The sequence below is a fragment of the Triturus cristatus genome, chromosome 12 (assembly GCF_964204655.1).
Source record: "Triturus cristatus chromosome 12, aTriCri1.1, whole genome shotgun sequence".
In the NCBI taxonomy this organism is placed as follows: Eukaryota; Metazoa; Chordata; class Amphibia; order Caudata; family Salamandridae; genus Triturus; species Triturus cristatus.
Window position 1 is genome coordinate 111936179 of NC_140595.1, and position 22098 is coordinate 111958276.

Below are 22098 nucleotides of genomic sequence, written 5' to 3' on the forward strand. Positions count from 1 at the left end.
TTTTATTTGAAACTTTGGGGACCACACAAAAACAGCACAGTTGTTTCCTATGTTATAGGGTATGATGAGGCATGCGGAAGACATTTTTAAAGACCCGGTACGTGCACATATCATAACACCCAGGGTTGATAAAAAAAATATAAACCCCCACCATCTGACCCAATTTTTATTCAGCTTCCATTAGATTCTTTGGCAGTCTCCAATGCCCATAAAAGTGCAAATTTACAAACTTCAGGTGATGCACCACCTCCAGACCAAGAGTCCTAATTAATAGATGCCTCAAGCAAAAGAGTGGCTGCACAATTAGCCAATATATGGGTGCACAGCCAATACACGAGTTCTTTTGGGCTAGGTATGACAATGCCCACTGGGACGAAATGGAGGACTTACTCCAATCTCTTCTAGGGGACCATAGGAAAAAAGGGCAGAAATAAGTGCAGGAAGGAAAACTCCTCTATCAGAAGTACATTAGCCTCTGCTGATACTGCGGCGAGAGTAGTTAACACCAGTATTCTCCTCAGAAGACACGCATGGCTGCGTATCTTTGGGTTTAATCAGAGGTACAACAGACAATACTTAATGTGCCCTATAACAAGGCAAAAAGAACAATTGATGGACCGAATGTTGAACAATGTCAAACACTTATCCCAGTACAGAGATCTGGGCCTAAATCCATTGTTTTTTCTCTCCCCATGCCATTCCAGTCATATGCAAATCTGTCTTGACTCTGTCCCCCCATGGGAACAGTCCAGCGGGTACTGCCAGGCCAGATCCTCCCTGGACTGGAAACAAGCATCTTGAGACTGGTTTTGGGGTTTGACCCCTCATCAGCCAGGCTAGCTTGACTCCAGTGGCATGGAGAGCACGGGACCCAAGTCTGGGCATAATTGTCCCCATCGAGGTGACCAATGCAAAAAGAACAATTGATGGACAGAATGTTGACCAATGTCCAACATTCACCACAGTTCATAGATCTGGGCCTAAATCCACAGTTTTTTTGCTCCCCATTCCATTCCAGTTTAAACACAGCCATATGCAAATCAGTTTTGACCCCGTCCCCCACAGGAACAGGGTCATGGGATGCTTGTTTCCGGTCCAGGGAGGACCTGGCTTTGTAAGAACAGGGCCAAGACTGATTTGCATATGACTTAGTCCAGACAGGGGTTGCGTGGTGAGCAAAAGAACCATGGATTTAACCCAGATATGTGACTGCGGGTGAATGTTTGATTGATTCAGCATTTTTTCCATCATTTGTTCTTGTTGCATTTTTCGCCCTAAGCGGGAAGGGAATGCCCAGACATTAATTGGAGAAGTGGTGATACTGTCACAGTTATTCCCAGTCAATACATAGCAGCCTGTTCGCAACATTGCCATAGTTCGGACATCTTCTGTGGTCTTCAACATCAGTGGCCCTTTTATAAAGAAATCTGACCTTGCTGGCTCCGTAGTAAACAGGTATAGATCCAGCTTACAAACAATTACACGTCTGTACCCCTAGAAGCACACATACATGGTAGTGCAGAAAAAATTCTAGTCACAAAATTCTCCAGCATTACATCGGGTAAAGTGTGCCACCGGCATTTGCTAATGCCGTACCTCTGGGAACGTCATTCGCCTTTTGTTCAGGTTGGTGTTTCCCCAGTAGTGAGTACTACACAGTTAAATTTTACATTGGGGACAGTAGCATTCAAATTCCCCACACCACCACCCCACCCCCCGGGGAAAAAATCCTTATTTGCTCTACAAAGTTTAAGGTTGTCCCATTCTCCTGCCCAACTTAATTAGGAATTTTACTCTAGACCTTGGCATGAGCTAATCTCCAACTATGTTGAGAGGGGAAAGGATTCTTGGGTAGTTTGTGACAGACTATGAGACAGAGAAAGATAGATCACAAACTTCCAAGGTGTACCTGGTCTCAAAAGACCGATTTCCCCACCCCTTATAAGGGATTTACTTGAGCGGAATTATATGCTAGTGTGTGGGTAATATGCCTTAAAATGATTTACAAATGTAAAATATAATTTATGAATACCATGACCTTTTAGATTCAGCCATTTACTCTTGAAATCTAGTGCATATACTTTTGAGAATTAGGCCCCATGATTAGTGGTGGCCCAGACCTGTTTCAGTACAAAAAGGCGCTTGTTCCTGTTTTTCCAGCTGCTATTCCTCTTGGGTAAACCCTTAGCTTAAACTAACCAGTTATGATGTATGCCTACACATCATGAAGTGTATAAAAATTAATAGATGCTCTGCCAATGAATGAGTTGGGACATCAGACTAGGCCAAGTTTGACTAGAAGGCTCCACTCCAGGAGGAGTGGTAAAATTGCCACAGAAGAGCTGTACTTTAATAAGAACAAAAGGCTCTTTTAATCCTCCTGTACTCTGAGACCAAGAGGCTCTTGTATATCAGCCAAACATCATTAGCATGCATCTTCCCGTTTAAATCTCTAAAAGGTACACTTATTATAAAGGAATCTGTGGTTATGTCCTACAACACAAATTTTGGTTTAGTACCCGAGTAATCTCATCTTAGAGAACCCAAGAGATAAAAATGCTGACAGGAGGGAGAACAAATTCAATACTCAAGTGCCTGACAACTTAGTACCCAGAGGCACGTCGGACTGTTTGAACATTCTGAAACAATTTAAGTGTTGTTCTACCAGTTCCTCTAAAGCTTTCACATGAAAAGAGGTCAGCTTTTGTTGTCAGGACAAGAAAAAGTATCCATATAAATGCCTACCATCCCTTAGCCTCTTGGCTTAAAGTTTTCTTCTATACACACAAAAGAAGGGCCAAGAGGTACTAACCCTCAAACATCCTCCCAAACTGGGAACCCATATGTGAGATAAAAGTGCCATCACCCACGAATAGTGGCATGCTCCATCATACGGCGTGCTGCAACATTCCCTGCTTAACCAACATCAGGAGTGGAGCAGTGATTTGTTTTATATTATTTCAAAAACACTTTCTGACAAAAGGACTTTCTGAATCATGATGAAATTTACACTCCACTTTCAAAATAGCAGTCACCATTTACACACACACACACGAGTTGAGCTAATTTAGGGAAAGATGTTTGCGTTTGGGCACAGATGCATAGTGTGTCCTTCTGGCGTGAAGCCTTTTGCTAAGTGGCACAGAGTTTCTGTGGCACTGCCAGTCTTTCTTGCCATTGAATTAACTTGATGTACATGGGTTTTTGGAGTATTGTGCTCCTGCCAAGTGCAGAAAGGTGAGCCAAGGCCACAGATCGTGACATACGATTATCTTCATTAAAATGATAAATAAACTGCCTGCCTCCCCATTAAAGCCAGAGATATGGGCATAGAAAGAATGATTTAGACTGTTTCTCAGACATAAATCGTAAAGGAACTGAAAACCAAATTTTAAGTGGATTGTATTGTAGCACTCCAGAGTAGCCTGTCTGACTTAGTAACGGTAACAAGATCCCATGAATCTGCTTCCTGTCTAGTACAAGCTTTTTATTCCTCTCTCTACGGGGTATCAAAAAAGAAGCTAAGCAAATATGTTTTTTTTTGTGTGCAATTTTTATTCACGATTACTTTTACAAACCCAACAAAGAAATATCTCTGTTTTGTAAAGACAGATATTATGTTAGAGAGTCTTAAGAGATCCCACATATAGGCTTGTATACTAGTGCTTCTCATGATGCAAATAAACGTGATGGGATTACCAGTAAATCTCTTTTTTTAAATTCTCCTTCAGATGCTGTGAGATTTTTATTTTTGGTACTGTCATCCACTGAAAGCCGTTGCGATTGCGTGGGTAACTTTGTTTGACGTAAATATTTTTATTATAACTTAATCAATCAAGGAGGATTTTTACAGTGCTACTTATCACCCGTGAGGGTATCTAGGCTCTGCACGGAGGGAATATCTGTTGAATAGCCAAGTTTTAAGCTTCTACCTGAACTCCTGAAGGGCTGGTGTTGTTTGAAGTCAGAGAGGGAGGTCGTTCCAGTGTTATGTGGCCACATGGAAGAAGGCACAGCCGCTGCTTTTGCTTCTGAGGATGCAAGGAGTGTGGGCAAGGTAGAGGGATGAGGATTGTAGTTGTCTGGTGGGTAGGTGGAATTTACTCTCTGGTTGAGGTAAACTGGTCCGGTGTTCTCGAGGACTTTGTAGGTGTGGATGTGAAGTTTGAACTGGCACTATTTGTTCATAGGGAGACAGTACAGCGCTTTGAGGTGGGGTGTTACGTTGGTTCGTCTTGGGAGGAAGAGGACGAGCCTTGCTGCTGCTTTCTGTATGGTCTGAAGCCTGTTTAGTAGATGGGTGGTGATCACCACGTATAGGGTGTTGCCATAGTCCAGGCGGCGAGTGACAAGGGCTTGGATGACGGGGCTTCTGGTGTCGGTGGGTAGTCATTTAGAATATTTACCGCAGCAGGTGGAGGATGTGGAAGCATGCAGAGGGACAACCTTTACCTGTTTTCTCATTGAGAGCTTACTGTTGAGTATGATGCTTAGGTTTTTATCGTGGTCTGTGGGTACTAGTTGTGGGCGGGTTGCAGAGCTTGATTAGCCACCAGGTGTCATTCCAGGGGGAGGTGGTGCTTCCAAAGATGAGTACCTCAGTTTTGTTGGGGTTGAGCTGGAGGCACTTGCTCTGCATCCAACTTGCAACGTTAGTCATGCATCTGTGGATGTTGTTTTTGGTTTTAAGGGATCTGAGGAAAGGGACGGGATGAGCGGAGTGTCATCCGCATAGGATATGATCATGTTGTGTGTTCTGACCAGGGCAGCTAGCGGGCCATGTAAGTGTTGAAAAGCATAGGGCGTAAAGACCATTCTTGGGGGACACCGCAGACAATGTTCTTGGGTGCTGAGAAGTATGGTGGAAGATGGAAGCTCTGGGTTCTTTCTGTGAGAAAGTAAGCAATCTACTCGAGGGCTTTCTTTTGATACCCATCTGGTGAAGACCGTGCAGGAGGGTGTAGTGGGATTCAGTGTTGAAGGCTGTGGAGAGGTCGAGGAGGATAAGGGGAAGCGGTTTCTCCCTTGGTAATGAGGGTTCTGATGTCCTCTTTGGCTGCAATAAGAGCTGTTCTGTGCTGTGGTTAGCGCAAAATCCTGACTGAAAGGGGTCCAGGACTTTGTTGCTTTCCAGATGGTTGGTGAGTTGATGTTTATTGCTTTTGCCATAACTTTGGCTGGAAAGGTGAGTAGGGAGTTTGGCCAGTAGTTTTTGAGATCTTTGGGTCTGCAGATGATTTTTTTGGAAGAGGTTTGACCTCTACATGCTTTTAGGTAGCTGGGATGCATGCGGAGGAGATGGAAGTGTTGAGGATAGTGGTGAGCTCCTGGTTAATGGAGTTAATGCCCTTGTTGAACATATGGTGGAGGCAGGGGTCTTTGGGTGCTCCAAAGTGTATGTAGCTCATGATGGTGGTCTGCGTTAAGAGGGTGTCCCAGGCATTGATAGTTACTGGGTTGTGGACGTGTTGATGGGGAGTTTGTTGATGCTGTCTAGGGGTGTTTGGGGGTCAAAGTGTTTGTAGATGATTGCAATTTTGTTGTGAAAATAATCACTGAGGGAGTCGCAGAGGTTCTGAGAGGGGTGATGGTGTTCTGTGTTGCTGTGGGGTTGGAGAATTCCTTGGCGACGGAGAATTGTTCCTTGCTGCGGTTGGAGCAGCTGACTTCCAGAAGGGTGTTGGGCTTCTTTCTTGGCTGTCTTTAGTTGAGTGTGGTAGGTATTTAAAGCTAGTTTGAGTTTCACTCTGTTGGAGGGAGTCTTGCTGGTGCACCATATCCTTTCTAATTTTTTGCAGTTGCGTTTGAGTTTAGGAGTTTGTCTGTGAACCCGTTGGTGTGTTGGGAGAGGGGTCTGTTGTGTTTGGAAGGTTTGAGGGATGTGACTTTGTGAGCGCAGTTGGTAATCCAGGTGTTGAAGTTTTTGATGGCTTCATCTGGGTTAGAGGATGGATGTCACGGTGATGTGTTGAGTGTGTGAGTTCAGAGGTCCTCTGTTACCTTTCTCCAGCTCCTTTAGGGGGGTGCTGGAGGGGTCAGTTGGAGTGCTGATTCGGGAGGAGAAGTAGAAGTGTACTACTGAGTGGTCGAACCAGGTGATCTCGCTGTCGTGGCAGTACCTGACCCTGTTGGTAGCATAAAAAATGGGATCCAGTGTGTGTCCGGTGATGTGTGGGGTTGGTAACTATTTGCGTGAGTCCATGGAGGTCCATGATTTCGAGGAGGTTGCATGAGTTGGCATCATTGAGGTTTTCCAGGTGGAAATTGAAGTCTCCTAGGAAGAGGAATTCCTTTGAGTGGATGGCTAGGGGATTGATGAAGTCTGTGAGAAAGTGCCCCTTTTGCATGGTTAATACTCCACGTTTTGCCTGGTTTTGATGTGGTTTCAAATGTAATGCACAGGGTCCCTGCAACCAGGTCCCCTGTGCCAGAGCTCCTTCCCTAATACAACCCCCCATTTGTTACTTATGCCTTCTATAAGTCCCTAGTAAATGGTACCTAGGGCTTAGAAGCTGAAGAGGGTCCCCTGGGACCCCCTTACTGGGACAATACCACTACCCTTGCAGCCTGCATGCCCCTGTGAGGGAGAAAACGACAAAGCTGTCATGGTACCCTTCCTGTGTGCCATGCCAGCTAGCACTGCCTGACAGTATAGGTAAGTCACCCTTCTGACAGGCCTTGCGGGCCTAAGGCAGGGTGCACTATACTCCAGGTGAGGGCATACCTGCATGAGCAGATGTACCCCTACAGTATTGGGCACCATTTTTCAATATTGTAAGTGCCAGTGAGGCCATAGAGAGTACATGGCCTGGGAACTCAACATCTCGAGTTCCACAGCACCATGATGGGTTTTCTGAATATAGGAGTGTTTGGTACCAAACTACTCCTCTCAATAAATCCACACTGATACCAGTGTGGAATTTCTTGTGCCATGTACCCAGAGGGCACCCCGGTTGGGCCTCCGACCGGCTGTAGGCAGCCAGCCACCACCAGACATGTTTCTGGACCTCTGGGCAGAGAGTCCCCCCTCTCTGGGACCAGAAACAATGCACATCCTGCGCGGAGATGTCATGCTTCCTCCCTTAGGATGGGCCAGTGTTCGAAGAGGGAAACTTCAAATGCCTGCCACCTTTATAATGCGTCCCCCAGCCTCTGCTACTAGCAGCAAAAGGCAGGCCCTGGTTTACACTCCCACTTTGGGTGGGAAAACCGGCAGGAAAATTCATAAAGATAGGAGGTATGCCCACCTCTGCCAACCTCACCCCTAAGGTGGGGAAGGGGCAAAGTGAAGCAAAACTTTCAGTCCCCCCATCTTGAAAATGGGGGAACCCCCTCCAATCAGGGCTAGATCTATGCCCCCTCCCATAGGAGGGTGGCGCCACCCCAGGTAAGGTGCCTATTAGCCATACCTGATGCTCCTCTAAAACGCCTCCTAAATTTAGTATTTAGAGGGCTCCCCCAGACCGGACCCTCAGATCTGCAATGACATAAGAAGAAAGAAGACACCTTGCAGCAGAAGCCAGAAGACAACTACCTTGGCCCCAGCCCTACGGGCCTGTCTCTACCTTCAACAACCCTTGCGATCTGCCTTGCAACAACCTCCAAAACCCTAGGGAGGCCTTTTCAATAAAGACTCCAATTTCCTGAGGACAGCGGACCTGTTCAGAAGAAACCGACTCCAAAGACTCCAGATCCCGGTGGATCCGCGTCTTCAGGCCCATTCTGAACCTGAGGCCCATGGCCCATGTCCCAGTCGCTCACCTGTGCAGTGAAGTCTCCCCGGAAATCCTGACCTCGTGCCCAGCGCTGGCTGACCTCTCCAGCCCTCCACAACGGCACCTGCAATGTGAATCAAGAGGCTCCCCCCCCCCCCTCCCCCCACTGTAACCGGCTCCAGTAAGAAGACTCTGACATCCAAAGGCACCCCTGCATGCAAAGCCCCTGGGCCTTGGTGAGCAGAACATCTCAACTTACCTCTGCTGTCGTTGGACTTCCTCCTGCAACCTCGAGTTTCACGCCTGCAGCCTCTTTGCCATCAATAAAATCCTCCTTAAAAATGATTGAGCGTCCGACATCGAAATTGCACCCTGCTACTGGCCGCCCCTGTGCTGCTGTTGGTGTATGTTTGGTGCTGCTTTGTGGCCCCCATGCTTGTGCTAATCCCCAAAGCTGGGCTCCTGCAACCGTATTACTTACCTGCAAGCAGGGTGATTCCTGTCTCACTTTGAAAGCTTTGGGTCGAACTCTGATTTTGACCTCTGCACCCGGCCGCCTCTGTGCTGCTGGTGGTGCAGTTTGGTACCTACCTCTGAAAGTAGTTTTGCCATTGGTATGGATTTGGAAATTGAGGTATTCCATTTCCATGATGGGTTGGGAGCGTCATTGATGGCTCTGCAGTTGATGTGCTCTTTATGGATGATGGCTATTCCACCACCTTGCTTGTGGTTGTAGTGGATTATCTTGAATCCGTGAGGTATTGCGAAGGCGATTACGGGTGCTGATGACAGGTTGAGCCATGTCTCATGAGAAAGACAGAGCCCGGCGTGAGAGAGATGATGTCCCAGATTTTGCTGGGGTGTTTGCGGAGTGAGCGCGTGTTAATGAGCAGGCAGTGGAGTTGATTTGTGATGGTGTTGGTCAGAGGGTGTTTTAGGGTGGAGGGTTCAGTATTGCAGTGGAGGGGGCAGTGACTGCAGGTGAGAGGCCCTGCTGTGTTTTCAGGGAAGCGCGTAGCAGTTGTTGCATGCCCTGGGTTGAGGACTTGGAGCTCATTCCCTGAATACCTGTGAAAGGCTGGGGGTTAACAGTGGGTGGGGCACTTATTGCGAACAGGCGCAGACGGGCTTGTCTATGGCGTGGACGGGCAGCGGTTTCCATTAAGTAGGTTACTCGAAGGAGGGCAAGGCCTGTGGGAGGCAAGACGCGGGCAAGGGGAGCGACTAGCTGGGAAAGTGGGGACTATGAAAGAGAGAAACAGCTGTTATGGGGAATCTGAAATAAAAGAATAGTTAAGGGGTATCTGAAATACAAAGAACAGCTAAGGGGAATTTGAAATTCAAAGAACAGTTATGGAGAATCTGAAATACAAAGTGGGGTTACAAGAGAAAGAACACAGGATGGCCAGATTAGTGAGCGGCAGGGGAGACCTGGACTGTAGAACAGCGGTTATGGGGAATCTGAAATATAAAGAACAGTTAAGGGGAATCTGAAATACAAAGCGGGGTTACAAGAGAAAGAGAACACAAGTTAAGGGGAATATGAAATAAGAACAGTTATGGGGAGTCTGAAATACAAAAAGGATTATGTGAGGGAATTGGGGGCTCCCAAGGATGGTCATATTAGCGAGCGGCAGGCACTGGCGTAACAAACCTTGAGGGGGCCTCCCTGCAAAGCACCTGGGGGGGGGGCTCCCTTTGGGCTCAATCAGGAGCCCTGCAGCCAGAGTGCTGTGCTGAGGGGGCCCCCTGGAGCTTGGGGCCCCCCACACCGCGGGGGCATGTGTTACACCCCTGGCTGCGGGGGAGACCTGGACAGTAGAACTGCTCAGGGGGGCTGCGCTACGACTTCGATTAAGTAGGTTACCCGGGAGGGGGGTGGGGCCTGTGGGAGGCGGGCAGTGGCTTAGGGAAGAGGCTGGGCAGGAAAGTGAGGACTCTGAAAAAGAGAAACAGCGGTTATGGGGAATCTGAAATACAAAGAACAGTTATGGAGAATCTGAAATACAAAGCGGGGTTACAAGAGAAAGAGAACACAAGTTAAGGGGAATCTGAAATGAGAACAGTTATGGGGAGTCTGAAATACAAAACTGATTATGTGAGGGAATTAGAGGCTCCCAAGGATGGTCAGATTAGCGAGCGGCAGGCACTGGCGTAACGAACCTTGATGGGGCCTCCCTGCAAGGCACCTGGGGGGGCCCCCTTCTGGCTCAATCAGGAGCCCTGCAGCCAGAGTGCTGTGCTGAGGGGGCTGCTAGGAGCTTGGGCCTGCGGGGGCTGCCGGGGCCTGTGTTACGCCCCTGACGGCAGGGGAGACCTGGACTGTAGAACTGCTCAGGGGGACTGCGCTACGACTTCGATTAAGTAGGTTACCCGAGAGGGGTGGGGCCTGTGGGAGGTGGGAAGTGGCTGGGCAGGAAAGTGAGGACTCTGAAAAAGAGAAACAGCGGTTATGGGTAATCTGAAATACAAAGAACCGGTAAGGGGAATCTGAAATACAAAGTGGGGTTATGAGAGAAAGAGAACACCAGTTAAGGGGAATCTGAAATACAAAACAAGATTAAGGAAGGGAATGAAGGGCTGCCAAGGACAGTCGGAGGAGCGAGCGGCAGGAGAGAGCTAGCCCAGGGACCTGCTCAACTGCATTTTGAGTTAATTGCAAGTCTGATATGAGCCTCCATGAGAGTTATCAGTAAGATATAAAAAGAATCCATCTTGCAAGATATGATTTGCTTGTATATTTAACTCTTTACGCGTTCCCACATAATGCTGTATTTCTCTTAGAGTGTGGTGCCTTAAACAGACTTATATAATTTGGAGTTATAGGGTAATGATTCTCTCAAATGAAACACTTAGGGTTTTCTTACACTTGAATGGGTGGAATTACCAAGGTTTCATGATTTTGACTTTGCTGAACAGTCAAATTTCCTTGTATTGAACTGACCTAAAAGTAGGTTTATTGTCCCATCTCATAAAATAAGCTAACTAAAATCCTTACTGTGTTTGATAATGTGGACGTACTCTATGAACAAAAGTAAATCTTGATCGGGCTTTTGGTAAACATTTAAAAATCATTGTATCATGACAATCCATGTGGTATGCCATAAGCGATGAAGGTTTTACTGGCTAAAGAGTTATAAAAATCAACAGGTGAGGAATGAAGCAGAAAAGAAAGCTACACCGAATGTTGGCACTTCTTCAGAGGCAAGAACAGTCTCTAATAGTCAAAAGAAATCAATATTAACAGATGTAGTCCGCCTTACCAGCAGCCACGCTGACAGTGGCCCATAACTCGATCCGTTTTGTTTGTGTACGGTGTCCTACAATAACCAGAGACAGATGTCATATGTCCTTTGGTGTCTGAGACTTCATAAAGGGCTCCTTTGGATCTAGGTAACAAAAATACACAGATAGCTGGGCAATAGGTAACCTAGAGTTGCTATCTTTGGATAATTTGTATGACTTTGTGAGTAATGACTTTAAGTGAGAGCCCTCTACAAAAGGACCAGAATGCATATGGTGCTTCTGAACTTCAGTTCTTATTAGTAGGTGACTTCAACCCTATCTAATCCATCAGGTCACACATACGACATTATCTTAAGCATGGGCATACTTGTCAAGTTTTGGTGCTGGGTGAGACATTGTGCATGTACTGCAAATAAAGGATGATTTTTATAATTCCTGGTAAATTTAAAATGTCATCATACTTTACCAGAGGATCTACGAGAATGTGTATGATGTCAGCTGATAAACAATGGTGGTTGTTATGATCGATTTTGACAAAGACACCATTTATGGGTTTGATAATTGGTCTCATATGCCCAACAGCCGTTCTTTAACAAACAAAAATCTTCTTTGACTGTACATTTCTTTTAAACTTTTTTAAATGTGTTTTATTTTCCTAATTACAAAGGATTTTGATAACATCCACCTTGGCTTGGCACTGTCCTTTCATCTCTTTGTATAAGCCAAGTATTTGTTGCATTGGCACTTAGCCTCCCTTATATGTTTTCAGTGTGCAAGTTTTATTTATCATAACTCTATCTTTAGTAGGGGTGAACGATAAACTCTGCTCCACCGGCAGAATTTGCAGGGTTTTGCCCACTCCACATTTCGCTTGCTACGTGGAGTTCCGGCAAAACTCCGCCAATCTCTGCATAGCGGTGTTTTTTCTTGTGTGCGGCTCACCAACGTTAAGTTTGTGAGCGCGAGAGAGAATTTGAGTCCACTAGTGTGATTTTCAGGCACTAGAACGCTACCTGGCGAGATTTTAGCAACGCGGCAGTTGCAGCAGGTTGCGACCGTTTGCGTTGAAAAAGCTGCAGCTCAAGTAGAAAAGTTAGTCAAGCAGCAGAAAGAAGCAAAGCCCTCGGGGGCGCAGCCTGTTGCCATTCGCGCTAATTTTACATTGCGATGTGCAAATTCTTCCCGCCTGCGGAATCTTGCTGAGTTTTTATGGAACTCCACTTAATTCTGCGGGGTGCAACGCCATCACTTTCTCCCAACCCTAATCTTTACCCCAACCGTAATCTTTACCCGTTCTTTACATACGGTGGTTCTTGCTTGATCTAACTTCATCTCTACACCTATTGTATATGTTGGCTGTTTCTGGTATGTTCTGTTCCTTCGCAGCTTTTGTCTACACTGACTGTACCTTGGAATTTTCTGATCTTTCTCTGTTCTTTGGCTCTTCCTTGCGCTGGCTGTATCCTTTCACTTCCTTCGTGTACGTTGGTTCATCTTTGAACCAGCTTTCTCCTTTGGCCAGATTTCCAATATGTTGATTGTTCTTGTTTGTGGCTCTTTTATTTTCAACTCCTTTATATATGTTACGTTCTTTGGCCTTGCTCTGTCCTTTCATATATATCTTTGTATATATTGGCTTTCCCTTTGTCTTTAAATTGATATATCGTACATACATAGCTTCATATATGGTCTAGTATGTCCATGCCTTATTTGGACTTCCTATGTCCTTTAACTTGATTTGTAAGCACTGCATTTTCCCTTCTTTCACAGCCCTCCATAACTTTCCTATATACTGTGAATATGCATTATTTTGACTGTGTCCTTTTACCTCATTGCTGAATTCTTCTGGCACTTTTACACTTAAGAGCTCCTTTGCCTGGCTCTCTCATTGCTCAGTTTTTTTTAACTTGAGTCTTTTTGGCCTAGCTTTAGCCTTGCTCTTTCTTTCTCAGTAGTATTTGTTGCTCAGCCTAGCCCCATCCTTTCACTTGTCCTTGCCCTGTCTTTTATTTTTTCAAATCCCAGTTTATTTTGTTATACCATTTCATGTTCTATATAAATGTGTTAAATGTTCCTTTGTCTAACGTTTTTAAGTTGTACTTGTGTTAGATCTTCGAAGGTTTGCCTTTATTCTTTCACCCGCTTTTTGTATGTTAAATTTATGTTGGTCAAGCTCTATTGTATTATCTTTCTATATGTGAAGTCTTCCTTGGCATTGTCCTTTCAGCACTTTTAAATACTCTAACTTGTCCTTGACTCTTTGTTGTTTCAACTTGATTACATATTTTGGGCCTTGCTCAGCTTGCCTGTAGTCCTTCAGCTTCTTTCATATAGTAGGTCTTATACATGTTCACAGTGGATCAACCATTTCACAACTTGCACATTTATTGGTGCTTTCTTTATGTGGTCCTGTCTTTCTCTGAAATGTGCTTTTGTGCAAAGATACCTTCCCCAGTCTTTGGTCTTGCTCCATCCTTAAAAGGCTCAGTAGAAAAGATTTACCCTACCATCTCGCCTCTCATATATTTGTACTTTTCTTTACATTCAGGTTGTGGCTCCTGCTCTATCCTCTCATGTTGTATCAACTCTACATTAATTCTGCCTCACTCTGGATTTTTCGTTTCACTCCTTTGGGTAGTTCGGCTCTGTCAATCTGCCTGTGTACGTTTCGATTCTTGCATGTTGTAATGTTTTTTTTGGACATTGCTTCCAACTGGCAAGTCCAATCAGCATTAATGTTTTTCTTGTATGTATGTATTTATTTATACTGCCAACTCCCATGGATTCCCTAGCCGAGATCTCGAGTTCACAAGGCTTTGGCCTGTAAGGCTCCCCGTATGCAGTACAGAGTGTATTCTCTAAGTATTCCATCAAATGCACTCCTGTCAAATTATCCATTCATTTTTGACAGTTTTATTTCTGCTTTTTGAGTAATTTTTGTTGTTTTTCTTTTTATCCCACAGGATTCACTTCACCTCTGCAGAGCTCTTTGAGCAACCCGTCCCTGCAGTCATCACTTAGCCATCCTAACCTACAGTCTTCGCTCAGCAGTCAGTCCCTGCAGTCCTCGCTAAGCAATCCCTCCCTGCAGTCCTCACTCAGCAGTAACTCGATGCAGTCCTCCATGAGTAATCACTCTCTCCTCTCCTCCACCAGCAATCCCTCGCTCTCCTCTTCCCTCAGCAACCCATCTCTTGGCAGTCCATCCATGCAGACTTCACCGAACAACCCCAGCCTGCCATCTGGCTTCAGTAGCTCCTCCTTCTCACCCATGCCTAATCCGTCGATATGCACCTCTCCTAGACGAAGAGTCCCACTCAGTCCACTCATCCTTCCATTGGGGGGAGACTCCAGGAGGCAGCATTCTAAGCAGTTTTCACCAACCGTGCCCCCTACATTGTCTTCCATCACACAGGTATGCATGAACCACGCTTGGCCTTCATTGTTTTCACAGTTTATTCTTTGGCTTTATTGTTTTGATCTGTGATTGTTTTAACCCCATTTCATTAAGGTGAATCTGTATCTGAGGCACTTGCTATGAGAATACAGATCCACGCTAGACTATGCTAGTCATATTATTTCATCCTCTTGAGCTGAGCTAGTAACGTGTCAACTTATTGTCTCCTGCTGCTCAGTTACTTTTGTCTCGGTGTCAAAATTCAGTCTTCAACCTAAACATAGAGGACTGCTAAAATAATTCCCACAGGTGCGGCACGATTCCAGCAGCTTTTAAAAACAATGTAATCTAAACTGTTTTAGAAAAATCAAAGTAAACCTGTTCTAAACATTGTCAATCTTTATTTTCTTTTTTTTAAGCGAGCATTTTACACGGATTGGCCAGGAATAGGAAGTTACATGTTTAAGAACGTCATCCCTCAGAGCTGTCTGCCCCAGATGCAAAACTCAGTTCTGTTTAACACTCTGCCAGAATTGATTCCTGAGCGCTCTAATCCTTGTGTTAGCATATCGTTTTCTGGAAGGAAACTGTAATTTGTCCACTTTCAGGGATTTGTTTTGGCAGTAGCTTACTTTGTTCAATTGACAATTCTTGTTGCTATCTTTTTTGCTTTGATTGAAAAGTTGCTTAGACTGTGTTAGGAGTTGTCTAGGTCCTATGGTGTTGACAGCAGCTGTGATCATTACTAGCCTTTAGTACAAGGCTTTCATGGTAAGGTAAAGTGTTTTTTGAAACTCCTTGCAGACCAGCATCAGTAATGAAAATAAAGGGGGCATTCGCCCTACCCTTGTTTCGGCACAGAACCCCCTGGAAATTTCTAGTGGTTTCTGCTTGTAGGCCCTACATGCCAATTAATTACATCTGTTCCATTAATAAAATGTTAGTGTCATTTGGCATCACAGTGGGTCTCAAAGTCATTGTCCATATTGGCATCAAGTGTTCCTTCAATGTTTGTTTTGCCATACTTTTTTATTGAGAAAACAAATATCGACAATCCAAAGTATAGATTGTGATACATGGCCCAATACGCAGGCGTGCGGCAGTTTATACCAAACCATGCAACATCAAACTGCCGTATAGTACAATGCAAAAAACACAAGAGCCATTTCTGAATTTTGGAGGAATCCTACAAATCCTGTGTGGACACCATCCTTCGCTCAAATCAATAGGAGCCCACAGTAATTCTTCAATGGGCCCCAAAACCTTCTCAAACCTCTGTGTGCAACTTCTTCCTTCATAGATAATCTGCTCACCTCTCATGCACCAATCCATGTGTTTACTTCATTACTCTATCTGAGGTAAAGTCTGGGAACCCCTTCTCTGTGCAGTATTTCGCTGGGCTATTACTAGTCCTAATTTACACAACAAACGCTAATACCTAGTTCATTCCTGATCGCCCCCTTATCCTCGGGGTGCAAAGTTCTCCTCCAGAGGTCAAGGGCAGCCCCACAGCCTCTGTTGGAGTCCCCACCACACCCTTCCAGTATGGCTGTGAGGCCAGACAGTCCCACAAGGTGTGTCGAAACATGCCCCGGAGTGAACATGGGGACAGATACCAGGAATATCATATCAAATTCAGGAACACTAGTGTCCTGTGGAGACGGATGTATCCAATATAGGGATATCATTTCATTGATCTGTTCCACTGTCAGCCAGTGCGACGTATGGAGGTCTTCTGTCGCATGATTAAATCTATGCAACCCAAAGATCAGCCACATCTACATTCTGCAATAATTGTAGTTTGGCCATTGACTTTAATGGGTGTATCAGATAGAATGTGTTGCATCAAGTCTGTGTAGAATAGCTGCTGCTACTACAGAAGCGTTGGTATCGCTTTGTTCACCCTAAGTTGGCAGGGTATGCCCAGATGTGGGTCCCTTGCTTACTTTGCCACTGGATTCAAGATAGCCTGGCTGATGAGGGTTATGAACCCGAAACCGGTCCCAGGATGCTTGTTTCCGGTCCTGGGAAGACATGGCTTGGCAGTTCGGGCTGGACTGTTCCCATGAGGCACAGGGTTAGACTGATTTGCATATGGCCATGTCTGAACTGGGGTGGTGGAGTGAGCTAAAGAATGATGATGGATTAAACCCAGATCCGTTGACTGGGGGTGAGTGTTTGATTTGCTCAAACGCTCCATCCGTCATCCCCTTTGGTATCACTACTACAAAAGCTCTCATCTTCTGAGGAGTTATAGGGAGGATCTTTCGTAATAAATTTAGCTAGAAAAAACGGGCAGAATTAATTGAGTTGACTTGAATTTCGAAAAATAGGTCCCTTTCAAACCGGAAGCCCAGGTTTGTCACAGTGTTCACTGGGCAAGGTGGGGCACTAAGCTGGCACAGCCAGAACACAGCAATCCATAGGCTGTCTGTGCCTCATAATAGCACCTCAGTTTTGTCCTTGTTCAGTTTTAGGATGTTAATGCTAATCCAAGGTTGAATGGTCAACAACAGTATTGAAGAATATGCTAGATAACTTCCGGGGAGCGATCGAGTCTAAAAATAAGCAGGATGTCATCAGCATATGACATAGGGTCCATACCAAAATAACTGATCTTGACTGGTGTGTCATATATGTTAAATTATATTGGTGACAGAGAAGATCCCTGACGAACTTCACATAGAACCCAGTAAGAATTGGATGCGAAGTCTTACAAGTGATAGTTCCATTTTTTGATTGGAATTCTTCTGTGTCGGTTAAATGTCTTGCCATTCAGTCTTCAGTTTTATCGAAGACTGAGACTGTGCTAGCTGCCCATTTCAGAAGTCAATGGATTTTTTTGGTATGTGTACCTCAGTGCCTGGGTCATAAAATCCGGACCTTGCAAGGGGCTAAATATGTAGGCGCAGGCTTTGACAGCCTTACTACAACATCTGATACTTTTTATGATTTGGAGAAATAAGCTTCTACCCCATCAAGAAGAGTATTGTATTTTGGGGCTATTTTGTGCACAGCTGTAGGAAAAGGTGTTTTGTCCAGCATTGGGTCTTTCATAGATTTACACATGCTTGAATTATTTCCTGCACTCAGGCTGGGAACTGTTGGTGGTTTGTGTTAAAATAGCAATCAAACCATACTCTTAATACAATTTAAAGAGCTGTAGACTATATGCAATAAGTCAGCCTATGAGGTGACATGACCCAGACCTCTTCTGCTCCTATCGACTTTCAGATAATATTCTCCTGCACGTCAAATGTTAGGGTATCCTCTTGAGAACATCCTCCATTTGAATGCAAAGAACCGTTTTTGACATGGTTTTGAAATCATTTACTGGTATTCCTTTAACGTAAAATGTGACATTAGTGTTTCATTTCGGAGTCTTTTTTTTTTTTTGCCACTGAGACAGCTAATTTTATCACCTGACGTTATGCATGCCTGTGGTTTCTGGGAAGAAAACTTTGTTTAAAGACTGGCAACCTCCGCAGACAAGTCAAAGGTGAAGTTCCACAGTGGCCCTGTTGGTAAATGACAAGGACCTAGAACAGATGGGGGCCTTTTTCAGTGATGGAGACGATAAAGAAGATGAACAAAAGCCATTAAACGGATGAACTGCGTGTACATTGGCACTCAATGGGGAAGCCTGTAAATATCTGAGAAGCAGATTCCTTAAGATTGCCAATGCTTCACCTATCTTGGCTATGCACGATTCACAGTCTAGGAGCAATATTTCCCCTTTCACATATAAACTATCAGAGGTAGATGAGATACAAATGAGAACTGTTCCAAGAACGTGAGCAGGCTTTAGCAAGGCTGATCTATGGGTTCTTCCATTTGCACATTTTGACAAATCGATATGGCCACAATCCTGATACAATTCAAATGGTTAAAAAGCATTGCTTTAAGACCCCAAGTTGAATCCAGAAATATGGCTATGGTGTTTGCCAAATTGGTTTTGGGAAGAAGGTTGACGAGGCACTTCATGCTATTAAAGCTGAAACGGAGACGGCACAGTCCCTGGAATTGCTTCCAAAGCATCAGTCTATTCAATATTACAAATGACACAACCAACAATGCTGCCAACATTAGTCCTCTAATTGTGGCCAAAACAGACAATGTGATGGCTATGGAACCCAATCAACCTTCTGTAGCAACAGAAACACCCGAGCAACCAATCTAACAAGCAAGGCCAAAGACGTGGAAGAAGCAAAATCTTAAGATTTAACGATGAAGAAAACTGATCCTGACTTGATTGGGCTGTCTTCCTTCCACTGATGTTGCTGGTAGGAGGCAGATTATGTTTTTTTTCAGAGATCAGTAGGATATACCTTCAGACAGGTGTGTGCTGGATACGATCATGCACTGACCAATTCTAAAATTCATAGAGAAGCTTCAGGTGTTTCTGCCAAAGAAAGTAAAACTGAAACACAAGAAGGAGCTAACGGAGGAGATCATCAGGCATACGAGGACCTACAAAGAAAGTGGCAGTATGTCAAAAAAGCTTAGGTTTCTACTCCAGAATCTTTTTTGTATGTTTGTTTAGTTTATTATTTTCATAACAGGTCACGGGAAGTTCATATACACACATAACCCAGCATAACAGTGCAAACTGGTACATAGTTAATGTAATTTGCAGCATTTTACAAAAGTTATGTAGACATAAGAACATATACAGCCAGATGCAAGGCTGAGTGTATATACAATCACAGTAAGCATGCATTTCCCAGTTAGATCACAGAGTTCCTTAATTGTATCAGTAAATGCCATCTACTCAAGATTCCTGGATACTAAAGAAATCTTGAGATTGTCAACCTGTACTATACATTCGGGCCCTAAACATATAGCTCCAAAAACAAGGTTTTTGTACAATCATGCACCCAAAAAATACTTCCATTCCTCAAGAAAGGAAATTATTTTGAATTATTAGATTTGAAATAAAGTTACTTCAGTGGTCCTATACAAGAAATTTACTGGCATCCTCTTTGATTTATGTGGCATACTGTCAATTCCAACTAACAGCGTTACCACTCAGTTTAAAATCTGTGCCACAAATTTCCATCAAATGTATGGCTCGTGTGGTGGCCTATATGCATGGGCAAGGTTACACCCTATATTCTTACCCGGAAAATTGGTTATTGGAGGAGCCTGTGAAATGCTGAGACCAGTTACCTTAAGTGTTTTCACATAGTCTGCCGGTCAGTATAAAGATATCAGTGCTGCATCCATCCATGGATATTGTTTTCTACAAGCCAGTATTCAAACCAAGAAAGGAAGAATGTTTTAATCTCTGTAGAGCGCCAATAGGTTGTTAGTCTAGAGCCTCTCCTGCAAGCAAGTTGAAACACAACAGTCTGTAAGATCAAAGCTCTGTTGGGAAGCATGAGTTCATGTATTCTACAGCTTCAATAAAATAACCTCCAGGTAAGAAAAATTCAAGACAACTTGAACATGCAATGCTAGCAAATTTACAGAGGTTGGGACAATGTTGTTTAAGTCACATAGCAGTTGACTGAAGCTTTGCAATGGCAGAGTGAAAAGGAGAACACTTTCAGAGTACCAAAGTATGTTAGGAAAAACTCGTCAAATGTTAATAATGATGAACCCCTCTCTATTGGAACGGAAAGTACATTTGCATAACCAGCACATGAATCAACGGAGGATAAGAGTCCTCTCTTCCCTTCAACCAATTGGAGCTGAGAGCTGCCTCACTTTCTCAAAAGGCTGTTCTCCCGAACGAAAAGGCACACAAGAAATAAGGTCACACAACACAATAATAAAATATAATTAAACGAACAAGGAGGAGCTCATTCTTTTCTGTTGTCATTAGAGGCTTTGGAAGCTTTGGTTCTGGTCAGTTAAATAGAACATGTACTGGGAATGCAGAACTACCGCTCAGCCGACTGGTCAACCTCAAATGGGAAATAGACAACAGAGGTAATTAGAGATGGTATAGATGGTGCAAACCTTGATGAAACATGGTTGTATAAACTCAAAATGGCAAATGTAATTTTTTGGGCCGCAGTTAGCCCTTCCTGAAATCCCAGGGAGAAACACACACAATGTGCTTGTTAAGGAAGTTCCTTTATGCATTCCTTCTGAATCCTTTAGCATCCATGATAGTAAGCACGATCTTTAAAACATTGTTAAGTAATTCCCATGGCACTTGCATGGCCATGATGACATTTGTATATGGAGTTGTGGAAATTGTCAGTTTAAACACCAATCCAATTCAAGCCAGAACCAAAGTTGCTGAAGAGGACGAGGGACTCCTTCACAATCCGTGATCCCTAAAATTGACTGCTTGTCTCTCAAGACGAAAAGACTGTTGATAGATACTCACATATTATTAAAACCTATGCTTTCAAATAGAAGCATTTTCTGAACTCAACCTGGACTGAAAGTTTGCATCTGTTTTGATAGCTGTACACTAATTTGTGTCATACCCTTTGAAATTAGCACGTTCAGGCCTTAAACATGCTTCAATAAAAATGCACTTGCCAGCACATTTGAGATACCACAGAAAACGGAATGAGCTATCATTTTTCTTGTTAAGATTGATTAAGGAATTCAAGAAGTGTCTGTTTAGAACTTTCCTTCCGATATTTTCTGTTTTACCTTTCTTGAGACCTATGTTAAGTCTTGAGAGTGGTAATGAGCTTTCCTTTTGAGACCGTACATAGTGTTCATACCACATCTTTCATGGAAGACTGCTTTCTTGTTAGCCATCACATTAGCAAGGAGAATGAGTGATTTGAAAGTCTTTCTTTGTAAGGGACAATTCTTATGATTCTTTTAGGACTAAGTGTTGCTTTACACAACTCCTAAACTCATCCCTAAAGTACCAACGCCTTCATCTAAATCAGAATATTTTATTATGGGCATTCTTTCTGCACCCAACCCCTGCGGCGGATGTATTCTCTGTAGATGTCTGAAGTTCTGTTTGCAACAAATCACAAACTTCTATCCGGTGGATCAGCATTTTTAGACTTATGGTAATTCAAACAAAGGTATACCTTTAAGCAGAACAACGCCTTGTGGATTTTAAGATATATTGCCTTGGATCATACCACTATAAATAGACCTATAGATCATTCCACGAGAATCATGGCTGCCACACTTTTGCAAGGCATTAATGCATTGGTGTTCTACTCAGACATGTATTAGCAGTGGGACAGGCGGTGCTCCTGTAACTTCAGTTGAACGTTGGTATCTTTTATTGATTAACATGTGACCCACCCTACTCTTTTTCATGAGGCACCAGGCTGGCAGATCTGGCATTTGGTAGCCTCTAGGAGCAGTAGAGCTTCAAGTCTTGTCACACCAGTGCCCATAGTTCGTATCATGCATGTAGGGTGTGACTGTTTTCAATGTTGTACATTATATGTGTACTCTGTGAGATTAACATGGATTACTAAGGGTTCCCCAGCCTGGCAATGGGGAAAAACTCAGGCATGGAAATCTATGAAAGATCAGTGCTGGAGACCCACTCTTTCAGTTGTTAGTTTTTTCTCTTCCTTTTAATTGAAGGTTCTCCTTCCTTGTCTCTTGTGACAGACGAATCAGAAGACTTGCCTGTCAGTATCTGTCAGGACAGCACAATCCTTGTCGGGAACTGTAACACTCTGCATATTTCTATTCCTGAATGCCAGCCTGAATAGGAGGCCAAGGTTTTAATGCCTCAGCAAGCATTAGCAATAAGCACCAACAGACTGAAAGAACTTCAAATAAAATTGAGGTTAG

At 44.0% G+C, this 22098-nt stretch overlaps 1 protein-coding gene across 4 annotated transcripts in view; it reads left to right on the forward strand.

Annotated features, from left to right (window-relative positions):
- The window catches only part of CRTC2 (CREB regulated transcription coactivator 2), a 181057-nt gene that overhangs the window by 100729 nt on the left and 58230 nt on the right, over positions 1-22098 (forward strand). For all 4 annotated transcript variants that reach the window (XM_085637957.1, XM_085637955.1, XM_085637956.1 and 1 more), the window contains one exon: positions 13925-14376. In XM_085637957.1, the coding sequence (XP_085494083.1) occupies positions 13925-14376 (452 nt within the window). The remainder of the gene's footprint in view (positions 1-13924; positions 14377-22098) is intronic.